The 26,470-nt window shown below is 38.7% G+C and overlaps 1 protein-coding gene across 4 annotated transcripts in view; it reads left to right on the plus strand.

Moving 5' to 3' along the window:
- Window positions 1-26,470, plus strand: part of LOC148364592 (membrane-associated guanylate kinase, WW and PDZ domain-containing protein 1-like) — a 164,397-nt gene that overhangs the window by 58,439 nt on the left and 79,488 nt on the right. For all 4 annotated transcript variants that reach the window (XM_088338737.1, XM_088338739.1, XM_088338738.1 and 1 more), the window contains exon 2: window positions 8,495-8,611. In XM_088338737.1, coding sequence (XP_088194863.1) covers window positions 8,495-8,611 — 117 coding nt within the window. The remainder of the gene's footprint in view (window positions 1-8,494; window positions 8,612-26,470) is intronic.

The raw sequence follows: 26,470 nt of genomic DNA on the forward strand, positions 1-26,470 counted from the left end.
ATATTATAGCTTGTTTTCTCATTAAGCTTTGGTAATGCACGCACCGAATTCAACTTTAAGCTATTTAGAATTGGAACGTTACAGAGGAAATTTGCACAAGTAGTATTTTACCTCCGAGCCCGATGTACTCTCAAAAAGTGCTTGCGGGACATAGGTTCCCGACCCGTGTACTATACTTTCCATAAAACGCCTTTTTACTAACAATGTTGGTAGGAATAAAAACATGATGGAGTTGCTGGATTTGTGTCTCAACCAAATTTGATTCATTTGACAATATCGTTGCTTTTCCCCCCTCTTGCTAGCCCCCCAAAAATCAGTCAAACTCTTTACCTCCCAGAACCCCCACAGCACCCACCCACCCCACCGTTGCTGGATAGAGTTTCATATATATTCTTTTTGGGCTGGTGCCTCCATTTCCTTACGTGTGACCAATTACAATGATGGACTTGCTGATGCCATGTCTGGCCTTGGTTTGGTGAGCAAAAGGGCCTAGAAAGAGAAGGGTTGGGGGTAGTTGGCTGGATCTTGGCAGTTGCAAGAACACATTTCTTGATTATAAAATAAGAACTGTCACGTTTAATCTGTGTCCAAAAATATTGGTGTCTTGCCTATCTGGCTTTTCGGTTCTCCCTACTTAACGCTTTCACTTAAGCTTTTGTGGATTGTTGCCCCCCTCCCCGATTCCTACGAAAATGTGTAACAGGTGTGCAGCGTTTAAGAGACTTGTCTTGTTTAATTATCTTTGAACAAAAGTAAATTGCGGGTGGGTGGGGGATGTTTTAAGCATGCCAGACACTTTACAAGCCAAGTCCTACTGCCTGCTTACTTTATTGTGAATGTTGTAAAACTGGGCCCACCAAAGTGGTGCTCATTGGCATCAGGTAGCCCCCTGAGACCCGCAGACTGGTTCTGAACAGGCTCACCAGTAATGGTTCAATGCAACTTTCTATAAAATTTGATTCCTAACTGGCATAATGTTTCAGCTTTTGACTGTAATTATTATAAGTTGAGTTTAAATAGTCTCAACCTGATAATAACATAACATAGTTATAACATGAAGTTATTTAAGAAATTCTTATTGAACTCTTAGCCCTTTGCGCTAATCAGCAGCAATAAACTAGCTCTCAATTTCAAAAAGGTTGTTGACCGTAGAAGTTCCATCATAAATTGTTAAAATAACAGCTGTAATCATCAAATAACGAATAAATAAGATTAACCTCACAAACCTTTTTGAAGCTGGGAGATACATTTTTGTTACTGATTAGAGCAAAGGGCTACCAGTTTAACATGCATTTCTAAAATAACTTCTTGTTGTTATTATGTTATCCTGTTACTAGGTTATAATTATTAAAAGCTAGTAGTGGAAAAACTAGTACTATACGAGCAAAATAAGGTAAAAAAAAAGGAAACTAATCCTTAATATTTGCAAATTTATCTGCCAGTGCCGGGTTTTTCTTTTTACAATAGTTACATGACAACATTACTCTTTTTGTAAAACATTCTTTTTTTGACAACACTTTGGTGAACTTGAATAATTTCCCCCAGCGTACCCTGTTACAAAACAATTCAAGTTAACAAAGTTATGGAGGTACATTTTTATTAATATTACAAGCTGTTTTGGCTCCCCATAAAAAATGCAGCTCTATCTAAAATATATTGAATAGAAAGAAGCTAGACCAAATGACGTGTACACTACATACTACATATATTTATTTACTTACTTTTTCTAGTAACAGATGAACAGTTTCTTGCTGTAGCAAAACAGACCAAGGTACATATGTTGTTGTTGACTTAGTACCCTAATTGTTTTCTTATCATGTAGTAGTAGTTAATGGGCTTACAGCCTTAACTTACTTGGCAGTCATTAGAAAGAACTGAAAAGTTGCCTAAAGGCTTAGGTCAGGGTTGGGCAAACGTTTTAGTGGTGGGCCGTATTGAGTCAGAATGCTGCTAGAGGAAAAAAATATTGATTTTGATCTGATCTGCATTTTTTATATAGCGCTTTTCAAGTCAAGACTTCCCAAAGCGCTTTACATTGCGCTTCACATTTCCCAATAGCGGCCGTGCAGCCATGTAAGTCGCTAACCTGCTTATTTTGATTTTTTTTGTATCTTCAAATACGGAGTCTCGTTCTGATACTTTGGCAATATATGACGATAAAAGATGTTCTATTTTGCTAATATGATCTTTTAAGTATATGTACATAAATTTATACTTACAGTGGAGATCAAAACAACTCTACATTAAAAGGAAAAATCTCAAAATAATACAAATTTAACTGTTACTCAGCTAAATGACATTTCATTGTGACTAAAGGCTTTTCTCCCCAAAAATATTTTTCAGAAAACGCACTGATCAAAATTAGAGAACAGTTAATGGTGCTAATTTAGCTCAGTAAAGTGCCGCTGCTCCTCCGCATTGAGAGGAGCCAGTTGAGGTGGTTCGGGTATCTGATTAGGATGCCTCCTGGACCCCTCCTGGCATGTCTCATCGGCACGAAGCCCTGGGGACGACCCAGGACACGCTGGAGAGACCATGTCTGTAGGCTTGCTTGGGATCGCCTCGGGATCCTGTTGGATGAGCTGGTTAAAGAAGCTGGGAATAGGGAGGTCCGGGCTTCCCTGTTGAGGCTGCTGCCACCGTGACCCGTGTCGTTCTCCAGAAAGAAAAGCATTTAGTTTTTTGTGGCTCCAAACCTTTTTTTTAATTGGTCCAATACGGCTTTTTCAATATGTTGGGTTGCCAACCCGCGATATAGATCAACAAAGCAAAAAAAGAAATGTCATTTAATCAATGAAAGTTAATTTTTACTCTAGCAGGGCTGGCCGTGCTTAAATGAAAGTTTAATATCGTCGAGTTTTCCAGTAACCGAGTCTGCACACGCGTCCCGCCGTGCGCTGTTGGCCTGAGTGCTTTCCTGTGACCTGTGGTGAGGATTACATTGCTGCCATTTGTCTGGATGGGCTGGAGCCAGGAGCTGGGATTCCTCTCAGGCTGTGGGCGGACAAGCGACCTTTCCCGATGGATGAGTTTATGGTCGAGAGAATCAATGAACAGATTACGGGCCCCTTGGCCAACATTTTCCAACGTTTATTCTCAACATAAGGAGAGAGGACATCAGTGGAATTTGAGCTTGCAAGGGGAACAGGGGAAGACCGTAGAAAACCGTCAAGTCGTAAGAAAATCTAACCTGTTCTAAAAATCCCCACCTGATCCCTCTCTTTTTATTCAAATCTCAGAAGTTAAAAAAGCAGATCAACCTTGTCAAAATGCACAAGCTCTCAATAATACTCAAAATAATGAGCATTTGGCATTAATGCCAAATTATTATCATGAGCGGCTAGCAGCTGTGTCCACAACGGTAACATTAGCAGATAAAGTACAAAAAACTACCTTTAGCTGTAAAATTATTTAGCATGAAATGCAAAAGTGATGGTAGCGGCTAAATCCAGACAGTTTGACTAATAGTGATAAAAAAAAAAAACAACAAAAAAAAACATCTTGATTGCATCCCAATTCTTTATTTTCCTTGCGACTTATTACCATATTTCCTTATTAGCATATTTCTGACATTTCATCAATTCATGTTTTACTCAAAAAAATCTTAGAAACTGTATCCACCTTCTGGACAATGTTTATTTTTAAATGAAATAAAATGGATTCAAATATGCATGGTCTAACATTTGACATTAATGCTAAAACATTATTATTAGCAGCGACCTAGCATTAGTTAGTTAGCTGCTAAATCATGTATCATTAACCGCGAAAGCAATCCAGCAGCTTAAGTGAATAGAGTAAAGGATTATTGTCTTTAGTCAATGACAATAAATATTGTTGTGTACATTGTTTTCAACGCGATTAGAAGTGGCACTTCAAGATAAACAAGCTATCAACCAAAGCGATGCCGATCGCGGCTGGAGGACGTTTTAGTGGAAATATGCCCTACATCCAGGCAAGTTACTGCCAAAAGATAATCGTGCGTGCATTTGTGATTTTGTAAATAGCTAGCAGTAGTACCTGCTAAATCATTTAGCATTAGCTGCTAAAGTTGTGCTAGCGGCTATAGTGAACCTTGCCACTAAAGTAATGCGGTCCTTGGGTGCTAACTATACTAAATATGCACTAAATCCAGACCAGGTACTGTTTGAACAGAATTGGCCCCTTAAATGATCTAAAAAAATACGGTTTTAGTATAAAGAGTCACGTGTACCTATATTCATAGGCTATTACTAGTTAAAAAAGGCTGAAAAATGTACAAGCATATCAAATTGCATTTGGATGTATATCTACTCTCCTTACCAGCGCATACAACTTCCCTGTACTATGCTTACAATATCAATCACGCTTTTAAACACACAGGCACATAGACAGTTTCCATGGAAACAGAATCCAGGGTCTTTATGACTAGCTGTTTTCTCGGGAAAACCAACGATGGCCTCAACAGCAATGCAATTTCCTTTATATCTCTTTCCAAGCAGAAATACACAACTATTATAATATTGTGTCCGTTCTATTATTTGTGCCATTATTCAATCATTCAAATGTTAATGCTCTTACCAATGTGGATGCAATGACCCCTCGTTTACGGAGTGGGTTATGTTCAAATGGAAATCCATAGATGAAATCCATGAAGAAGAAATCATTTTTTTTTAAATACTTTTTATACAGTTTACATTTATACATTGAAACCAAAGAATTAACCTTTCCCAGGCTCAAGCGTTTGTTTAACAAATACAAGTACAGTAAACCCCGGTATACGACATTAGTCTCGTCCGAGGTGTCTATTCCAAAGTGAAATTGCCATATGGTGATAGAAACCATAAAAATGATAAAATTAGTAGTTCTTACGTGTAATCTACCAGTATATGATTAAATAACGCTGTATATAAATATATATGGAAAGGAAGCATTCATTTTTATGTACCTTTGGTGTTACGTGACTTGAAATGGTACATTGGAGTAGTGAGTGAATGCAAATGAGGATTCAAATCGAAACAGATTTTTAAACTTCCACTTGCAAGGATTGTCAGGCCCTCAAAATACATTGTTTTAACCGCCCTCTTATACAGTGCATCCGGAAAGTATTCACAGCGCTTCACCTTTAGTACCTCCGGGAACGGTGCATTCGCAATGATCGCAGCAAGGCTTTAGGGCTAGGACCTTAGCTTGGCCTTTTGGCTGAGAGTAAGTGTCCCGGCTCCTAGGCTTTGTAGCGTATTATGAACTGACCGATAACGGATAATGGATAATGAATAACGAAGATAGAACAATAACCCTTAAAACCCCCAAACCCCTTTCCACATTTTGTTATGTTACAGCCTCATTCCAAATTGTATTAATTTAATCTCTTATCTCAAAATTCTAGACAAAATACTCCATTATGACAATGTGAACAAGTTTTTTTTTTACTTTTTTAAAATTTATTAAAAATAGAAAACTAAGAAATCACATTTACATAAGTATTCACAGCCTTTGCCATGAAGCTCAAAATTGAGCTCACGTGCATCTTTTTTCCACTGATCATCCTTGAGATCTTTCTACAGCTCAATTGGAGTCCACCTGCAGAAAATTCAGTTGATTGGACATGATTTGGAAAGGCACACACCTGTCAATATATGGTCCCACAGTTGGGTGTGCATGTCAAAGCACAAACACCAAGCATGAATTTAAAAGAACTGTCTGTAGACCTGCGAGACAGGATTGTCTTGAGGCACACATCTGGGGAATGATACAGAAAGATTTCTGCTGCTTTGAAGGTCCCAATGAGCACAGTGGCCTCCATTATTCGTAAACGGAAGACATTTGGAACCACCAGGACTCTTCCTAGTGCTGGCCGGCCTTCTAAACTGAGCGATCGGGGAAGAAGGGCCTTAGTCAGGGAGGTGACCAAGAACCCGATGGTCACTCTGTCAGAGCTCCAGCGTTCCTCTGTGGAGAGATGAGAGCCTTCCAGAAGGACAACCATCTCTGCAGCAATCCACCAATCAGGCCTGTATGGTAGAGTGGCCAGACGAAAGCTACTCCTTAGTAAAAGGAACATGGAAGCCCGTCTGAAATTTGCCAAAAAGCACCTGAATGACTTTCAGACCATGAGAAACAAAATTCTCTGGTCTTATGAGACAAAGATTGAACTCTTTGGTGTCAATGCCAGGCGCCATGTTTGGAGGAAACTAGGCAGCGCTCATCACCAGGCCAATACCATCCCTACAGTGAAGCATGGTGGTGGCAGCATCATGCTGTGGGGATGTTTTTCAGCAGCAGGAACTGGCAGACTAGTCAGGATAGAAGGAAAAATGAATGCAGCAATATATAGAGATATCCTGGATGAATACCTGCTCCAGAGCGCTCTTGACCTCAGGCTGGGGCGAAGGTTAATTTTTCAGCAGGACAACAACCCAAAGCACACAGACAAGATCTCAAAAGATCTGCTTCAGAACCACTCCGTGAATGTCTTGGAGTGGCCCAGCCAGAGTCCAGACTTGAATCCGATCGAACATCTCTGAGAGATCTGAAAATGGCTGTGCACAAACGTCTCCCATCCAACATGATTGAGCTTGAGACTTATTGCAAAGAAGAATGGGCAAAACTGCCTAAAGATAGGTGTGCCAAACGTGTGGGATCATATTCAAAAAGACTTGAGGCTGTATTTGCTGCCAAAGGTGGATCAACAAAGTATTAAGCAAAGGCTGTGAATACTTATGTAAATGTGATTTCTTAATTTTCTACTTTTAATAAATTCAAAAAAAGTTAAAAAAAAAACGTTTGCACATTGTCATAATGGAGTATTTTGTGTAGAATTTTGAGATAAGAGATTAAATTAATACAATTTGGAATGAGGCTGTAACATAACAAAATGTGGAAAAAGTGAAGCGCTGTGAATACTTTCCGATTGCACTGTACTTAACAACTGTCCCGATCGACAATTGTTTACAGCTATATTCCTTGGAAAGATTACTGATGCAACTGTGGTTTTTAATTATTTTTATTATCGCAAGCTTCGTTTCCATGGTTGGCGTGTTTTTGCTTATCCCTTTAGCATCACTGCAAACCTTGCGACAAGCAGTGGATAAATACAGTACGAAAATCCAGTACTGTATCGCTGATTCGCAAAGTCATTATGAAACACTACATTCTAAACTAAATAAGGAGAGGTGGATTGTAGGAGGTAGTTCAGACAACAGCATATCGGCATTTTCATGATGCTAATTGAAGACCACCAATTTATATGATGCAGACCAATAACAGACAGGCATATTAGATATGTAACTTCATACGCATGACAGCTTAAATTTTATACGGTTTTGGGCACGGGAAATAATTTGTTGTAGTCTGTAATAGTCTGTGATCTGTGCAACCCTTTGAAACTTATTGTGATTAAGGGCTATACAAATAAACATGAATTGACTTGACTTCAATGTTTTATTTTGGGGAAAATGCTGTAAAGAGGAGCAGTAAAAACATCTTATTCCACAATGCGAAGGGAAAACCTCATAAGGTGGCGTTGCTGTATCTCGAGGGTCTTCTGTTCTGGAGTTGGACAAAAGTCGATCCATTTAAAGATCGTTATTTTATTTTTGTCGACTTTTTAAAATCAACTTTTCTCTCAGGGATTGATTTTTGTGACATCATATTCAGTATTCTAAAGTATTCTATTTTATTATCTAACAATGTTAAATTTAAATATGATCACTAAAGGACCACATTTGTGTTACGTTGACATTTAAGTTCATGCCGTTTTGTTGCAAATTGTACATGGTTTGCTCTCATTGTCTCAGTCAGTCCGGAAGTTGAAATTTATTTCAACTGACACTAACTGATGTGCATTGTCTGTACATCATTCATGTTTTGTTCTCCCAGAAGTGTACGATTTAAGGTGCTTGTTTTTTAGGAAAGAAAATTAGATTATATCGCAATCATCGATTATATCGTATCACAAATGCAGGATCGCAATTATCAAAAATCGAATCGGCACCTCAGCATGGTGATACGATCGAATTATGACCAAAGCGTATCGTCCCACCCCAATAAAGAACTTTATTTTCAATGAATATGTTTAATTTTCAGGCAGAGAAAAAGCAGAGAGACTGTTTAGCCAATCAGAATGCAGAACACAGTGCACGGTGCAAATCACTGAGGGAGCGAAACTGAAAAGTAAAGCACGGTATACCGGTATAGTTTTACTGTATTCAAATAGACGTGCCCCGACAGGCTAACTGTGTTTCTGGGGTCCAGATGGTCAAACGGTAGGATAACTGATTCTCAGCGCTAGCTGCAATGCTAGCAGTAAGAGTTCAAGTGAGCTGGCAAGCAGAGAGGGTGATTCTGCAATCAGCTGCCTCTCTTTAAATGGAGATGGCAAGTGTACAATCCGGCTTTAACACTCCAAAGGCGACCTGTTTATTTGACTCAACGGCCAAAGTTATAGAGTGAGGTTTTTTTTTTTGGGGGGATGCAGTGACCACATGTTTTCCTGTTTGTGTGTCCACAATGACAGGAAATAAGCTGAACAAGGATCTGAAGCACTACCTTAGCCAGCGATTCCAGAAATCCTCGCCGGACCACGAACTGCAGCAAATTATCCGAGACAACCTCTACCGTCACGCCGTGCCTTGTGAGTCTTAACTTTCACTACATTTAGTGTCATGCAATACTCAATCGGAAACAGAATATTGTGTTTCTGGAGCTGTCCGAAGGAATAGTTTTCAGGACTACTGACATTCTAATAACTCATTACACATGCAGTTTGCGAGCAATTTAATAACTGAGGCAAGAAAATGCTATGTGATTACAAAAATTGACGTTTACCCCTTTAAGTTTGATGTTAAATAAAGGATGATTTAATTAATGCCCTCACCAAGTTGAACAAAGTAATTTTCCTGTTTCCTTTGCGCGCCAAAATGAGCTGCATTGCGGTGTCTTTTGTGTTTACAAGGCACTTGTATGTGGCTAGCCAAAACCATTGACTCACACTATACAGGGACGGACAGATACAACTGTGGAATTTTCATTGTGGGGAACGGAAAAAAAATATGTATTTGTCCCTGAAATCTCAACGAATACACATGAGGTTTTTTCAGTGAATCAGCTGGACTTTGCGTGGATCATTTATCTCTTTTAAAAGTCCCACAAAGTTTCGCTGCATGAAAATGTACTATTATACATACATGAGTAATCTGGAAATGACTAACCAGGCAGTTTGTATATTTTTTACATGAAATTAAGCTTCTTTAGGACACTTTCAGAATTACCTCCTCTGCCATATGTCAGGAAGACCCTGCTGGTAGAGGGGTGGGGGGTCTTGTTATAGTGGTATTTGTAATCATTGATAGCCTTTTGTTGAAAACAAACTGGGCATGCATGCAAAATTTGGGGCTAAATCCTCTAACTAAAAATGTTTAACAAAAAAGAAGATTGAAGATAATGGTGCGGTGGTCGGGGGAGTGTTAATGCCACAAACGAGTCACACTTGCATATTCGTCAAATTTAAACAATAACCGAAAATTATAATCTCCATAAATAGCCGGGTGCCAATGGTCTTCCAGGTCACACGCAGTGAATGTAACACACATATTAAGTGTTTACAAAATAATAGTGCCCAACAGTAGTTGGGCTCTGTAGTGTTATCATGTAATCATTAGCCAAAGTGTGGCTAGCGGATTATAAAAACGAGAAGGTGAAGGGACACACAAATGTTGAAAAAAAGAGTTGAAATGTGAATCGGACGACATTGAATAAAGTAGTGCGGTAATCACAGCAGTTTAATGCAACTAACAAGTCTCACTTGCATATTTGCCCAACTATTTTAATAACAGTTTTCGCTGTACAATAGCTTAGTGCAAGCCAATGGACCATTCTTGATCGTGGCCACCGCTTTCTTCTTCTAGGTTTTGGCCACCTTCGACATTTGCATCTTCGTCTTCTGCTTAGCTTGTAATTAAATTATTCAATGTTTTTGTGAGGGGAACCTAATAATCACTCTCCACTGGAAACACCTACAATTGGAAATCTTTATCAAAAACCCTAAAACACACAGCTATGGATACCCACCGTAATGTTTTGAGCACAATTCTTTCCATGTCATAAAAGCCATTGCTCTCCCACCTTCCCCCCATTATCCCAGGCCACTATCCCATGTGGTCACCCCAAACGCAAATTCAGCATAGCCATTATCTCCTCCGACCCTCCACACCCTCTCACTGTTGACCCTGACCTAAACTCATGACACCAGTGCTTCTTGTCCTCACTCCCTCACTCCACACTGGGGTTGGTTGCTATTTTTAAACTCGCTTTTTTATTTGCCAGTTGTTAAGTTGGTTGAAGAGATTGGCAGTGCTTGATCTTCTTAAAAGAGGGATGTTTGCAGACACTGGATGGCTTGTGCTTTTTTTCCAAGCGGGCAATCGCGACTGGCAGCACAGACGATTGGGTGGCCTGTATATAGGCTAAGAGGACAGCGAGGAGAGAAAGGGGGTGGTATGAGGGGGGTGCAAAGATGGAGATGGGGGTTGGGTGGAGTTTTGGCATGTGAAGGGGTCGGTCAACAGGAGATGAAGGAGGAAAGACAGATGGAGGGACGCAACAGCACTCTCACACACTCCGATGCATGCTGGTTTTAGTTAGCAAAGCTAAGGTAAACATTTTAACGTGGCAGTGGGAGGATCAACAAGCTGGTGGTCTAGTGAAACCAGTGGTTCTTAACCCTGTTGGAGCTACCGAATACCACTAGTTTCATATGCACACAAAATGATCCAAGCCGAACAAAACCAACATAGTGCATTAAGGCTAGGTTCCCACTGCAGAGCTCAATGCTCAATTATGATTTTTGTGTGAAATCTGATGTTTTTGTGGGATCATTTACACTGCCAACTAAATGCGACTTGTATGCGACTTGATCTCCTGTGTCAACTAGTCCCTATGCACAGAAGAGGACACGTGATGTAACACGCAATGTGCTCATGTTTGCGGAAGTACTCATGGATGTTAACAGTGGAAAGCTGTCCTCCCTTATGTTAATCAAATCCAAACCTTGCTTCGCCCTCATTGGATACTCTCCGTGTGGTGTGATTTGAATGTAAATGTTTTTAACCACCATTAGAGGTTACCATCGCTTTATCAATGAGCACAACTATTGTTAACAGCATTGACGTTGAGCAACATGTTGTGAATCCAGTTGCGATGCAATTAAAGGTTTTCCGTGAGTTACAAAAAGTCATCACCTTCAATGAATGTGAATTCATGACACTACATGTTTTCGTTTGCTGTGGTTGTTGATTTCTCTGCTTTCTTTCGCCTGGCTAAAGGCAAAATAGTGATGTTTACTGCCTATCGATGACATGCATGTCGCAAGATTGCGTCTTGACAGTCTACACAGAAGTCGCAGTCCAAAAGATCAGATACGTATCAGATATGAAAGTGGCCTGGGTATATGTTCCTTTCAGACGGACTTTAACAGCTTGTGTACAATTCGCGTCCATCCAAAAAATCTGATTTCTCGGCAGTGTGAACCTAGCCTAACTCGCAAATTTTAGTACTTCAATTTAGAGTGACCTCTGCTGTTGCCTTTTAGAGACCAGATTTGCGTGGCTTCACCTTGACAAGTGCTATTTTAATGTAGAATTTGGATCTATTCCACCATGGTCATCCTGGAAAGGGGATGACCACTTGTGAGGCCCCTTCTCAAGGTTTCTTTTTTCCTCACGCTGAGGTTTTGAGTTTTTTCCTTGCCCGCATGTTGGGGGTAAGATCAGGCAATGGTGTCATTGTAATCCTGTGCAGTCCTTTGAGACATTTTTGTGATTAAGGGCTGTACAAATAAATGTGACTTGACTTGAATGTATAAGTTTCGCAGCACATTGTGTTCCTTTTCTTTATTTTTTAATGCCTAGCATCTGAGAAAAGAAGTGTTTGCAAAGATATGTTGCAAAAAATGGTATGAAAAACTTTAGGACTACTTGGCACTAACTGGATACTTTTCCATTTGTTGACACCAAAACAGTTAAGTTCTAAAGAGTTGCTGTTGAATATAGTTCTGTTGATTTTCAATCATTTGGTCAAGGTATTCATCATTGACTTCTGCTGCCTCAAGGTCAAATGTGAAGGGCTGTCTCACCCACGCTTGATATGAGTCTCGTTCAGGGAAGTATCCGTTGAAAGACGGGGTTGTCAATGCGTCTAGACATGATGAGTCTGTGTGTCTTGACCTTCACAGCAGAGTCTCTACTGAACCCCTTGGGTTCAATCAAACCCAGGTTAAGAATGACTTGGTTAAACCCATATACACATCCTGAATGATTGATCTTCCAGTTGAATGAAAGCGGTCACGTTCTGCAGTTGTTCGTAAATTTTTATCTTTCCTCACGCAAAACAATTAAGCTTCCCAGCTTTTTGAAGTGGTACCCTTACATAGTGTGTCCTCAAATGCAAACACTTCAGCTCCATTGTCGGCTTCAGCGTGATCCAATTATTCCACACACTCACCATAATTTACATTTAACTCTACCTTTAGGTCTCAGAATGAAAATATTATGTGTGATAAACCCCTTTTTTATTGCTGTGTGTGAAATCAACTGTTGACTGTTGTTGTAGGATAAATTCTTTGGGGCTTTTCTGTGTCTTACACCTGTCGGTATTGCTAGGCATGGGTCAAAACAACGCAGTGTGGGAAAATTTCTCCTAGACTACTGTATGACGAGTTTTGCGTTCAAATGGTAAGGAATTTTTGATCTCTTGCAAACCAAGATACCTTTGGGATTCAATTTATTTTGGTGTTGACCAGAAGTTACCACTTTTGGGTAGAATCCGGGTTGCATTTGATCTGTCTTTTTCAACATTATTGACGCACAGGTGAGGGAATAAAGAGATTTAACTAATCAGAATGCACTACACAAATCAGTGTTTCTGGCACCGTGAGCATAAAATTGGGATACTGAGATGAGCTATTATGCCTCGTCGTATGTCATCTGTACCAAAGGAGGTGTACTGGAAAAGTGTTTGCGCCTTCACTGACACAACCCAGGTTCGAATCCTGTTGCATACAATGTATTCCGATTTGGGCCAACGATTGCTCAACCCGATATTGTAATGAACACCTACAAACACTTTATGCATTTTCCATCTTATCCAATGTATTATGTGGCATACAAGGCTCACTTTGACATTTCTGACCAATTTAGGGTTTCTAGATGTGCCTTTTATAGTCTGGAAAACACGGTAATTTGTTGTTTATCTTAAAATCGACATGAGGGTACTAGCTAAAATTCTAAGTAAATATACCTTCAAATAAATCCATGTATCGACCCAATGCCGATACCTATTCGTGTACTCTTTGAAATTGTGTAGATTTAATATTATTTCTTCTCTGATTTGACTTACTGCAGGGGTCTCCAACGTCGTGCATGCTGGCACGAGGCAGCCACTTAGAACACCTGAGTAGCTCACGGACTGGTTCATTAGAGATAGATCATCATGATTTTCTAGGAAATGTGATATGTACTTGGCGCAAAAAAAACATTGGCATAATGACTGTTTTCAAATGCATGACCAATATTTCCAAATCAACTTTTGGAATAGCCTATAATTTATATATGAGTGTGTGTGTGTGCGTGTGTGTACATGTGTGCGTGTGTGTGTGTGTACATGTGTGTGTGTGTGTGTGTTTCAGGGCTGCTCGATTTTGGAAAAAACTTAATTGCGATTTTCCAGACCAGTATTGCATTATTGATGCGATTTTTTTATTTTTAAATGTGCATTTTCTTTGCTATTTTCTGTGAGTACTTAATCATAGAGAGCAGTGTTTACTATATAATTCTGTGGGACCCCATTGGGTGGACAGTCGAGGGCAGGGGTCCCTGACATGCGGCCCGGGGGCAATTTGCTGCCTGCAGGGTTATAGTTTGACACCCCCACCCCATTTGAAAGTTTAAAGGGACAGGTGCATGATTTAGCGTCTCCTAGTTGTGGAAAAGAATCATAGATTAAAAAGAACAATATTAATTTAAAATAAAAAAAGAAAAGACATAAACTATGATATAAATGTACATTTAAAAAAAATACTTGTTAGTTTAGACTTTTGCATTCATTTTATATAACATGAGCCAATTTTTAGCCATCTTGCTGATAAGGGTAACTAAAACCTCAAAAAAAATCTGGGTAAGAAAATACGAGGTAAAATCTTGCATTTTGGTCACTTAGAGTCTCCGTAGTTTGTATACTTCCTTGCACTCGTTTTTTTTTGTAGCACTGCACAATACAGAATCATCTCGTGGTCAAATAATACTAATTGTCCCTTTAGTGTAAATTAAGCCCATGCAAATTATGGATTAATTTATACTTTTTCACATTAATTTATTAAATTTAGTTTCACATTAATTCTTAATGGTTTTTTTTTAAATCTTATTTTGTGTAGCAAATTTAAAAACGTATTTGAGAACAGTGGAATGCTTTGAATCAGAAGTTCTCTTGAGGAAAACCTGGACCCTCGCTCCAAAGCAGTGCTTGGAAATAAACTATTTCAAGGCAGTGGACTATTTTTGACGCTTCGTTGTGTTGTTTTCCTTTTTTAAATCTATTTTAAATTTATTCATTTTTATATATCTGCTGTTTGTCATCATATTTAATCTTATGCTGTTTTTATTAAGGAAGAAAGAGATTTAAAAATGTTATAGATATTAGGGGTTCTTGGAATAAATTTGGGGGTGCTTGAGCACCCCCAGAAACAGGCTGGTTACGCCCATGGGTAAAAGTTCACTGCAGAATGAAAGATAATGCCATGGGGATTGCATCATTCATTTATTCCCCCCCCACCCCTCCAGGGAATGTAGGAGCATCGTGGCGAGACAAAACCGTGTTTATCATCCAATCAACTAGACATAAACATGTTAATTAACCAATAAACCAATGAACCCAAATAGAAGTTTGAGGGCGAAATAAGGCCAGTAAGGGAGAACACCAGCGCGTTTGCTCTATTATATAGCGCTGTTCTATCAATCAAATTAAAAACTAAATCCTTGAAAAAAGACGCAGGGTCACATCGCGATATAAATTCGACTTCGGTTAATCCTGCAGCCCTAGTATATATGTATATGTACAATGCCGAATTGGCTGATCTAGAAGAACAGGAGATTTCCTGAAAAGCCGGCTCATGTCAAGATCAAGTTTAAGGTGGCTTGATGACAAAAATAACTTTAACATGAATTTGTCATTTGCACTTTCTAACCTTACTTGTGCATTAATTCTCAAGTCAGCTATTTGGCCACATTCAGCAGAGCCCCAATATTGTAGCATGTGAGGTGAGTGCTACCATCTGGGCTAATTCCCACCTCCCGACTTTGAAGTTAGTTTGACCCACCACCACTCCTATTTTCCGTAGGGGTACAGTTAACACAGAACAGTGCGATTGATATGAATCAGGTTCGATGTAGGGCAAAAAGGTGCCAGTTGGAACCGAAAAAGCCAGGAAAAGTTATAGAAACGCGTTAAAAGAAGGACTGTTATCATTTATTCCTTCCCTCTTGCACTTTGTGCCTGTCATCTGTGTCTCCTCGGATGTGTGTTGTAATACTCGTTTGCAGAATTTAGCAGTTAGGTAGGTCCTCTCACTCAAATGACCTCGCAGTGATGGGAATTCCGTCTCTTTTTTGAGAAGCGGCTCTTTTGGCTTGGCTCCCAAAAGCCTCTTCAGATTGTTTTTGTTGCTTTTATCCATATATTATATTATATATATCAGATATTTATGTAATTGTCCTATTAATGAAAATGGTCTAGTGTTTTCTGTTAACTTATCAACATATACCTACATTTCTTTCCGCAAAAATGCATCATAAGAGCTCGCTGATTAAAATTCTTCTTCCATAATTAAGTGGTCCAGCTTCAGGTATAAAACTCTCAGGCTGAAAAAGGGGCCCTGTATATGTTTGTATGTATGTGTGTATTTATGTATGTGTATTTATGTATGTATGTCTGTATGTGTATTTATATATGTATATGTATGTATGTGTATTAAGTATGCGCGTGTGCATATGGGTATGTACAGATGCGCGTGTAAATCACACAGTGCCCCTCTACAAGGCAGATGGTTTAGTAGTTAACTGAGTCAAGTTTAACCCTACTTAGCTACTTTAACCTGGTAATAACATACTAACAACACGTTATATTTGATGACATTATGGGTTAATAAACACTTGCACGCCTTTTGATATACTTTCAGTTTACGAAAGTTTTACATAAACGACAATACATGTTGCAATGGAAGTTTGCATGAAATAGAAGGGGTCAGAGAGGAAATAATGAAGGGTGAGTAACCAGGAAAAGGGGGAGGGTGGGGCAGAAACGGTGAGAAAAAGAGGGGAGGTGGGCGGGTGCATATGGGTTGTGAGACGAGCGTCTTTCTTGGCTCAGTCAGCACCGAGAAAGACTGACCGAAGCCCAGCATCGGCGCTAGTTCCTCCTCGGGAAACCAGACGGCGCACATTCCCATCCAATGTGCAGACCCCCGCTAGCTTAGCTTAGCGTCACAAAGCTGGACAGAGGACAGACGCCGGAGAGGAGGACGGGGCACGCTGCCAATCTGCATTGCATTTTTCCTCCGCAACCGGATGGATTTTCTCTCCGGCCGTCTCCCGTTGACACTCCGATAAGAGGAGATCTCACAGGTATGCCGCTTTTGTGCTGGGTTAGAATATGGGATGCTGCCATTTATCAGATGGGGGTTGGGATGGAGAGCTGTGCATGGAGGGGGGGTGAGATGGCTGCACGTTGTTGGCAATAATGGAGGCTGATGTTTTGTGGTCAAACGGAATCTGTGTCTCACAGGTAGAGAGGAAAGTGTCACATGCCGTATGTAAATATACGTGCAACATATTTATGTTGGAAACATTCCAGCCTTTGAGCCAATTGTGTTGACATACTTTGTATTATCAGAAGCATCCGTTTGTTTTTTTGTCTGGATTCTTTCCTCTCCCTTGATTTTTTTTTTTGTATGCTTTCTTATACCGGTGGTCTTTTCTTCACCCCCCTCTACAATCTGTCTTTTGCCTGCATGACCTCCCCCTCCCCGTCTCTATCCATCCGTCCCCGCTAGCTTCCTCCCTACCCGCCCCTCTAAATGGATCATTTTAGAGCCTTTCTTTTCCATTTCCATGTTGCTTTAGGTAGTCGCTAGCCCACGGTGCTTTTTACCGGCTGCAATCAAAAGACAAAAGGCCATGTGTGCGTGTTGACTGGGTGGAGGAAAGGGGGGTATTTTGAGTTGGCCTTCTGGTTGATTTAGCTTTAGTCTGCTCTACTGGCCCCTTCAGGTTTTTGTTTTCCTAAACTCGCGACATTTTTTCTTGCCATGGCCTTCGACTAACTAGGCCCGTTTTTGTTTCGCATAGACTCACTTGGAAAGAAGACAAAGCTTTGGTCAGGAAAAAGCAAATGCGGGGGGTTTTATTCCAAAGTTGGGCCTGTCGTGATCAGAGATTTGTCATTGCAAACTCTCCTTGTATTCAAAAATTCAAAATACACAAATATCCCAAAGAATCTAAGCCTTCGTTTCTCAACTTCTTCTGCTCAAGGACACACTTTTTGGGTCAGAAAAATCTGAAGGCACACCAATTGTTGAAAATGTAAAAACAAAACAAAAAAAAAGCTTCAGGACAGTTGTGTAACTTTTTAATTGTTAAAACGGGCCATACAGTGAACCCCCGTTTACCGCGGGGTTTTTAAAAACCAATGATTCGTGAAATACATAAAATGTTGATTTTTTTTCTTCCTTGCAATTATTATACAATTAAATACTTAAAATATACATTAAAACCAAAAAAACAAACCCTTTTTTATAGGCCCACATATTTAACAGATATAAGTACTGTTTGAACATTTTTAAATTTTGAACACTATAGTTACTGTCCTTTAAATAGTAATAATAAGCAGAGACAATGTTTAGCCAATGAAAATGAAGAATACAATGCATGGCGCAAATCGGAAACGACTGTTAAAAGTGAATCGTGTTATCGCGAGAGTTCACCGTAATACAACCATAAATGACAGCTTAATTTTCTTATTATCGGGTGTCCTCAATAGATATCCTTTTTTTATTGTTGCAGTTAGGGCTTTGTGTAGTATGACAAAATAATTGTGGTAACTGTTGAGTAAACCATTTTTTGTATGTTATGATGAAGAAACAATTGATTTCTTTGTTGCAATATAAAAATGGGTGAATCATGGGTAAATTGTTTATTCTGGTTGTACCATCATACAACTGCTGTTATTGCGGACAGTTGTATGCTATTTTAGTTGTTTGACTATTATTTCACACTGAAGTTCAATTTACGGTCACCCCTCTTGAGGGTTATGACCAAGGTAGATAGATAGAAGTTCAATTTTTTTTTATTATAATGCGCTATTTAGATAACTGACTACTGTTAATATATATATTTTTTTACTTTTTTTTTTAACCAGTGTACGGTTATTTACTTTAATTTTAATGTATTTAGGGTTTAAAAGAATGATTCTTTGATGCAATCAGTTATCTATTTGCCTCTATAAGTCGCTAACGCTTCACCATAAAGTTTAGTTTTGAGATATTTTTATTTTCTTTTTGTTTAAAGGAGCAGAAACTCCCTAGAAATTAATTCAATTTTAAAATAAGGTATCACGTTGAGTTCTTGGAATTCTGATATGAATAGCTAATCCAGAAAGAGATGGAACCAATGAACCAGGCGGAGTAATATAATACGGATGGTCCCCTACTTACGAGCTTTTCGAAAGCGGTAGATACGAATACTTTTTTCGGGATGTCGTAATATGTCCGTACATTGCTGTAAGTTAGATTTTGTATTGTGTGCACCTTTTTTCGAGTACAGGACATTGCTGTAGTTCTTCTTCTTGCCGCTACCGCCGTGTCGTGCTGTGAGAGGTCACCCAGCATCCACCCCGAAGAAGAAATCCGACTTTGACTTCGTGGTTCATATGTAAACATACAGTGTTACGTGTACTGAATCTCCAGCGCGCTAAGAACTTTGACTTTTTTATTGTTAAGTATCTTGTGCATCTATTCAATATGGTTGGTGTAAAGTTTAAAGAAGAGGCAAGCCATTTCATTTCTGTTGAAAGTGGAATAAGAAAGCTTGATGAGGTTGAGAAAATGGTCGGAACGCTTTTTTTTGGCCACTTTTTACCACTGAGTAAGACTTCTTGAAGCGCATATTTAAAAATTAAGTGAAACTCAGCTTTATTTATCTTTATAGAGCATATTATTTTATGAAATGTTTATTTATTAGTACAAAACAATACAGGTTACTTATACAAGCCTTAGACATACTTATAATTACCTCAAACATACAAAATATAGCACTGAAGAAAGTTACGAACAAATTCAACTGAGGAACAATCGTTTGTAAGTAGGGCAGCGTCTGTACAGAACGATTTATTGATACATGTAATCAACAAGAAACAAGAGAAAGAAAATGTTACTAGCAAAGGAACCAAAAGGTTCCCACTATAATGGTAATCAATTCGTAGAGATTCCTTTGTACAAAAAATTCCGCTAACACTCTCCCCAAGAACCAACAGTATGATGTTTAGTTGTTAAAACTGTCACCTTGAAAGTTGCGTCTGGAGTTGAGTTTCCTTCGTGTTCCGAGTTGTTTCAGCATTGGCCCTGCGTATCGATGGTCAGCATTGCTATTTAAAAGGGGCATTGATGCTGAACCAAAATCATCCTTCTTGAGCATGATTCCTTTTTTCAGGGAAGTCGTTACCTTTCTCCTGATCTCTGGTGACACTTGAAGGTGGGCCAATGGACCCTCATTAAGAATGTTTTTTAAGCCAATGGGCAGAAGTGAAGTGAATCTGTCTGCAGGAATGTCCCCCAAACGACACATGTACTAATTATGGGGAGATTATATCATCAATACATAGCCTTGAAAGTTTTAATTACAATCAAAACTTCATGTTTTAGACTTTGTTTTAATCCCCTGCAGATTGGTGGTCTCTGTGGGGAGACCTGGGTACATCTGGTAACTGTCAATCAGAAGGTGCAGTCATTTAACCCATTCCAAAGGCCTCAGTTCTTTGAACTTTGGTGAAATTGGAATGTTCAGTTCTGTCTGTGTTAACGGAAAAATAAGAGGAGAAAAGGTGGTCACGACGAAACACAAGTGTACGTAGCCCGACAATCCAGTGGAGAGGAGAGTCTTTGAAAAGAAAAAGGAGGTCTTTTGGGTGTGCATCCAACATGAACAGGTGCATAATAAGAATGGGGTAGTCATGTTTTAACTGGGCTTATTCTCCCTACAGTAGCTTTTCGATTTCTTGTTTTCAAGCAAAATAAAAAATATCCATTTATCATCCAATATCATCTGCCAGTTGGACCATTTGTAATATACATTTTAATTGGTTTTCCCTCTGAATAAAATAGTAATAAAACTTTAAATAGAACATATTAAAATTATAGGAGGAGAGGTGGCGATTGAAGTGTAAGCTTTATGTTCAAGCAAAATTAGTTCCCACCATTTTTTACACCTGCAGCAGACAGGACAACCATACAGAGCCATCGACGCAACCCAGAAAATCATTTGCTGCTTTCTACTTAGTCTGAAGGACATTGCCTTGTCACTAACTGAAAAAATACCATTTCATGCACCAGACGAGTTTCACTGCAAACCTCGTCACATAGGCTTTGATATTCAACACCCCATGACCACCACGACGGAAGTCCCCTTCAGAGTTCTGCAATATCATATGTGAGTTTAAATCAGTTGTAAGATTTGATTTGGACATTCACTACCTCAAATAAAACGATCAACAAGGTCATGTAAAGACTTTAAAACGTTGGATCCTGGTGCCAGTAATTTTGCTTGGATTAACCCTTTATTGGGACAGATGGCTCCATCCCCCTGCCGAGCAAACAGACCCCATTCGGCTCGTCATCCTGGGTATGCGTGCAAGGGGAGGGAAATTACACACACAAAAAAGAAAAAAAAACAGCAACCAAGATATCTGCTAGCCGTGGCCAAGATGGTGGATGGATCTGTTTTGGCTTTGGATAACGAAAACAGTCTGCTTAGTGTTTGTGTGTACGTTTGTGCGCCCATGCCTAAGTGTTCTCCTGGAGAAACACGAGAAAAAAAAAACTGGCTAGCTTATCTGTAGAGCATATTTATTGTGGTTATTTGGAGAGTTCCTTCTGTGAAAGCTTGTGCGCTAGGCAGTATTTCAGAATTTTTTCTCATCTCTAAATAAATGTTTCCAACTTGTTTCGAGAAATTGACATCTAATTTGTTGAAATACATTTCTTTACCGTCTGTCAAGTAGACTGTAGACTAAGGAGCTACCGAATTTCCAGGACCAAAAAACCTTCTACGGAAGATGGTCAATAGTGGATTTTTGGTTTTGGACGCAAAAAAAGGAAACAGGGGGGAAAAAAGCTTTAGAAAGAATGCCTAAGGTGAGGCGAGCCGTGCGAAGGTGGTGTTTACTCCGGGGCGAGTGACATGGCTAATTATTTTTCATATTGCATAAAATAAAGAAGTAGATGCAGGTCAAAACAGGTTCTGCCATGTTTTTATCAACAAAACATTTTCTAAAAAGATGCCACACCCTGCTTCCAAGCCGTTAGCCGGACTTTGGTTAATGTTTACATGCTAACATTACATGGCTAACATACTCCAGTTGCATCGTTTTAATTTGTAGAATCGTATTTTGTTGGTGACATTTAGTCAGTCCGTCCCCGAAGTTGATTGGTTGGCGCTAAGCAATGTACTGCGAGAAAATTCTATTCAATCAAGATTAAAACAAAATGATCTGTAATCTGCCATTTTAATTTGATCAGTATATTTACTGATTTTACACATTGACTAAAAAAGGATAACATCCTAAAATGACCAAATTTTCTGATATAGCAGAAGACACATCATTTTTCTCAATTTGAGGATTAGTTTTGAAAATTTTGCAATCTGCCAATTTACTGTAGCATAACGTCATTAGTTTTACTAGCTAAACAAGTTAAACTTGTCTTAAAATGGCCAAAATGTTCTGTGATAGGAGTATAAAGATCAGACAGACAAAAATGTATTAATGGTTTATGAAACCCTGACAAAACAATCCTGGATAAAAGTGCTGATTCAGCAATTTATTACTACAATAAAAAATAAGCACCAGTGAAAGGATATTTTCCCCTACTCTTCTCAACGTCTTATGGTGGTGAAATGTTTTTTCGTGTTTAGGAATATACGATTTGTTTGTTGTTATACTATGTGAAATAAGTATTTAGAAATGTTATACCAAAATTCAGTAACATGTTTAATTCAAAACGTTAAGGGCCCCTCCCACATGACAAATTGTTTGGCTTGGCCCTTGCGTGTGTTTTCTTTAAGAGCTGGCTGGACTCGTTAAGCCTCCGGGTCCAATGTTTTGTTACCGAATCTTAATCAGATCAGGTCTGTGCCGTGTTTACCTGACCAATGTCATTGAGTTACAACCTAACTAACCCGAGTCACTGGGAAAATACATTTCGAAGTCTTAATGTAAGCCAGTCTTGTTTTGAATAGTGTTTGGTATGTTGGGTTCCCAGTTGGACTATTATATATACTGAAATATATTAAAAAACAACAACATCCAACTACACAAGAAAAATGCACTGCCCTGACTTTCTTTCAACACGTGGAAAGTGAGCTATCGTTCAAGCTTTGACATTGGTGTCCTCATACTTGGCAACTTATCTGGTTTTGTTGTATTTACTTTGATAAAATTTTTCTGAAATTAATACAATTTACATTCAACATATGATTATCACCTTGCTTTTAAACATGATATGTATTTGAGAGAGAACTTACTTTTCCTTTAGACGTGTGCGTTCTTTCTTAGCGTTTTCAGTCTTGTGGACAGGTTTCGTACCGGTGCTTGAAATTCTTGAAAATTCTTGGAATTTTATGTTTTTTTTCAAGGACGAAGATTGCTTACATTTTTGGTTAGTGCTTGCAAATGCTTGAAATTGTTGCTATGTTTCTCAACCAGTCTGCTAAAAAAATGACGCTGACACTGCTCTCTGGTGGCTTTGCTTTCTCATTTAATTTCTTCCCTCGTGATTAACGGTAGCTGATTTAGTTTGTATGGCATTGTCGAATGAAGCTACACCTAAACAGGGCACTGTGAAATGAGTACTAATGCAAGGATTACGTATCAATTATGGACATTTATTGTGGGCCATGCAAAAAAATCAAGGTCGTGTTTCCCATCGCTCAATTGTAATGAGAAAAACTTCCCATAATTGAAAATGGAAGTTACATATTACCGTCATTTTACCCAACAATGATATGGGGATAGATTTGTCTCAAAAATATTAACTCACGTATTTTTCAGATCCACAAATATTCTACTCAATATCTAGAAATCATGTCTTGATAAATGCACACACAAGATAAAGAATCACAGATGTAAATCACAGATATATTTGTGGATTTGCAAAATACACGAGTAACACTGGATGTATCCTTTTAATGGTACTGAAAAAATGATTGTGAAAGTCCTTAAAAAGTGCTTGAATTTTTCAATGAAAGATGTGTACCTTTAAGTTCTTCATCTCTTCATCTCATAGTTCTGCGTGAATAAGTAAGTATTTTCTAACTTTGTTGAAATTGATGTAGTGTAATTTTCAAAGTAAATTTAATCTTTTGATGCTGTTCAAGTGTTTGTACGCTGAATTGACAAAGCCTAAAACTTTGGGCGGAGTCATCAACCAGCCATTAATACTCAATCGTCCTAAGAGCTTCAGGGTTGTAATGATGTTCTCTTACATGTTTGATTATGAAGATTATTCTTCTGTATAAAACAATAACTTTTTCAGTTGTGTGTTAGAAGACAATTGATCAATGTGTGGGCTTCCCACTTTTTTCTTGGTCCGCATTGACATGAAATTCAAGAATGTTTAGACCCATTGACCTGAATCTTTATTTTCTTTTGGGTCCCCAACATATGGACATGTTTAGTATTTCGTCTCTGTGGCCTTGTGGCTGTTTTGGACCTCGCAAAAGGAGAAAGGGGCCTGGGACTAATTTTCTTAAGGTGTACCAATCGGGGTCCCTCGCCTGTTTTGAAATTAAAGAAGACAGCAATACCGGGAAAAAGGCTTTTTTACAATCTCAAGCGGGATCAAAGATTATCAGGAAAACCTTACCAATGAACAAACAGCAATCCAACATCAAAAAAGCAAAGCCCAGGTTCGTCCTTCAGGATAAGATCAAATGTAGGTGAAAGCTAAACTGTGATGTCATTCCTGTGGTACATCAAATTAACAAAACTACCGCATTTACTGGTCTATAAATCAAGATTTTTTTTTCTCATTGTTTGATCTGTGGTGTGACTTGTACTCTGGAGCGATTTTTGTGGGAAATTATTAACACAATATATATATTCGGTATATCATTTTCACATAAACTGCAAGAGGACCTTCCACTGTGTTGATAATTTGGGGTTAAAAATGGCGCTTATGGGACCCACTCCCCCAACGTGCGATTTATGTTTTTTCCCTCCCTTTTTTATTTTGCATTTTAAGGCTTTGTACTCCGAAATGACTCTTAGTCAAAAACATACTCTAATGCATTCCCTCTTGGTATTGTTCTAAACAATTATTTTCAGGATTATTACTAGTGTACTTGTGGTACCCTGTGTTATTTTGATTTATTTAGAAACAAGGATTAATGATAACTGTGAGTTTGTCTTGTGGCATTGCAAAATTTAGCCAATATTGTAATTTGCGTACAGTAGACCTCAGGGATATGGCATTTATCCGCCCTGAGGTGGGGGTCTTATGGTGAAATTGACGAATTTTGAGGGATAGAAACCTATGGTAGCTAGCCAATGTGTTCCAATCTCTTCGCACTGCAGATAAAAACTTTTAGATAACAAAATAATACTTAGTACTGTAAGTACTAATTATGTGTGATATACATCAATTACATTAGATGAATAAATATACATGTAAAGGAAAAACATGACTTTATTTACCTATGGTGTGATGTGACTTTAGCTGGTGCAGCAAAGTTGGTTGGTGGATGCATAGGGGGAAGAGACTGTGAATTTAAATGAAGACTTCCAATTTTGGGACCTTAGGCCGAAGAAAGTAGTTTGTTACTCGAGATTCTAAACGTAATTAAAATAGGGAAAGGTATTGTGGAAGGGAGTTCAGCCAATAGCATAAAAGAATCTTTATGAAGCCTTGATGCAAACCAATGGCAGACCAGCATCTTGTATGTTGTCGACCAATTACAGACCTGCATCAAGAGATGTAAAAGGCATGTAACTCGCAAAATCATACGTACTTTTTGAATTTTGTAGGTTTGCAAGCATGAAATAGTCATTGATGTCGTACGGTAGGGAAATTGCCATAACGAGGGGCCAAAAAACATCTTATTCCACATAGTATGGTCATGGCGCCATAACCAAGGGGACTCCTCTAATTACGTCTTTACAAATTGAAGAATTGTTTACCCCTGTCACACATCAGCTACAGAAGCCCTTAAAATAGTCCCCCATCCGTTAAATATAGATGAGATGCTTGGATTTGTCTGCCGACACACACAGTGCTTGAAGGAAGAGCAACGGAGCTCTTTATTTATGACGGGTAGAATTTTGGGAGAAATTTGAGTCACGCAAACATGCAGGCTAGTCCCACAAGTCGTGAGCTTCAAACAACGGTATAAAAAGTGATACTGTACATGCTATAGCTGCCAAACTTCTTCCCTTGTTGACTTTGTATACATTACAAATTACTAGCAAAAAAGCTATAATTCTACTTCTGCTGCGGTCGTCATTATCTGTCAGTTTATCTCAGATTGTTGTAACTGCATGGAGACGTTTTTGAAGATTCTTTCCGTTCTCACAGGATTTACCATTACGCTATGGTAATCTTGTTATTCGTCGCCTAAGTTCTTCACTTTCTAAGAACGTTCAAACTTTTCATGACAGATTTTTTTTTTTTTTTTTTACACGTCAGGACTCTATGCATTGGTCTCATGACTCTCAACCTATTTTTCCACTGCTCCATTTAAGAGCCTGGTCAAAGGAGCTTTTGTGGGGAGCATTGAATTAATTAAGTCTATAGAGATGACCGTGTCTTACTACCTGGGTTAAAGCCAAGGGTCCATTTTTTTCATTCTATTGAAGCACCGATCACATTTCCACTTGTTAAGTTTTATTCACGGAGTCGTTTGTGCCATTGAATTAGTATACATGACAATTTACAGAAGAGATGAAGTACATTTTGTGAGATTAAGTCCTGCCACTTTTAAGAAGTTTTGAAGACATATCTAAAGATTCATGTGGATTTTTCTTCCACTGCTAACTAAGTAGAAAAAAAATTGCAAAAAAAGATTGCGCATTTTTGTCTTAAAATCATCGCATAAACATGGTTCCAAACATAGCAATCTTAGAAAAAGGCAGGCCATTGGCCCCTTTTGCTTGGGTCTTGTTCAATCCAGAACAACAAAAA

The sequence above is a fragment of the Urocampus carinirostris genome, chromosome 6 (genome assembly GCF_059441175.1).
Source record: "Urocampus carinirostris isolate Australia breed hairy pipefish chromosome 6, RoL_Ucar_1.0, whole genome shotgun sequence".
Classification (NCBI taxonomy): Eukaryota; Metazoa; Chordata; class Actinopteri; order Syngnathiformes; family Syngnathidae; genus Urocampus; species Urocampus carinirostris.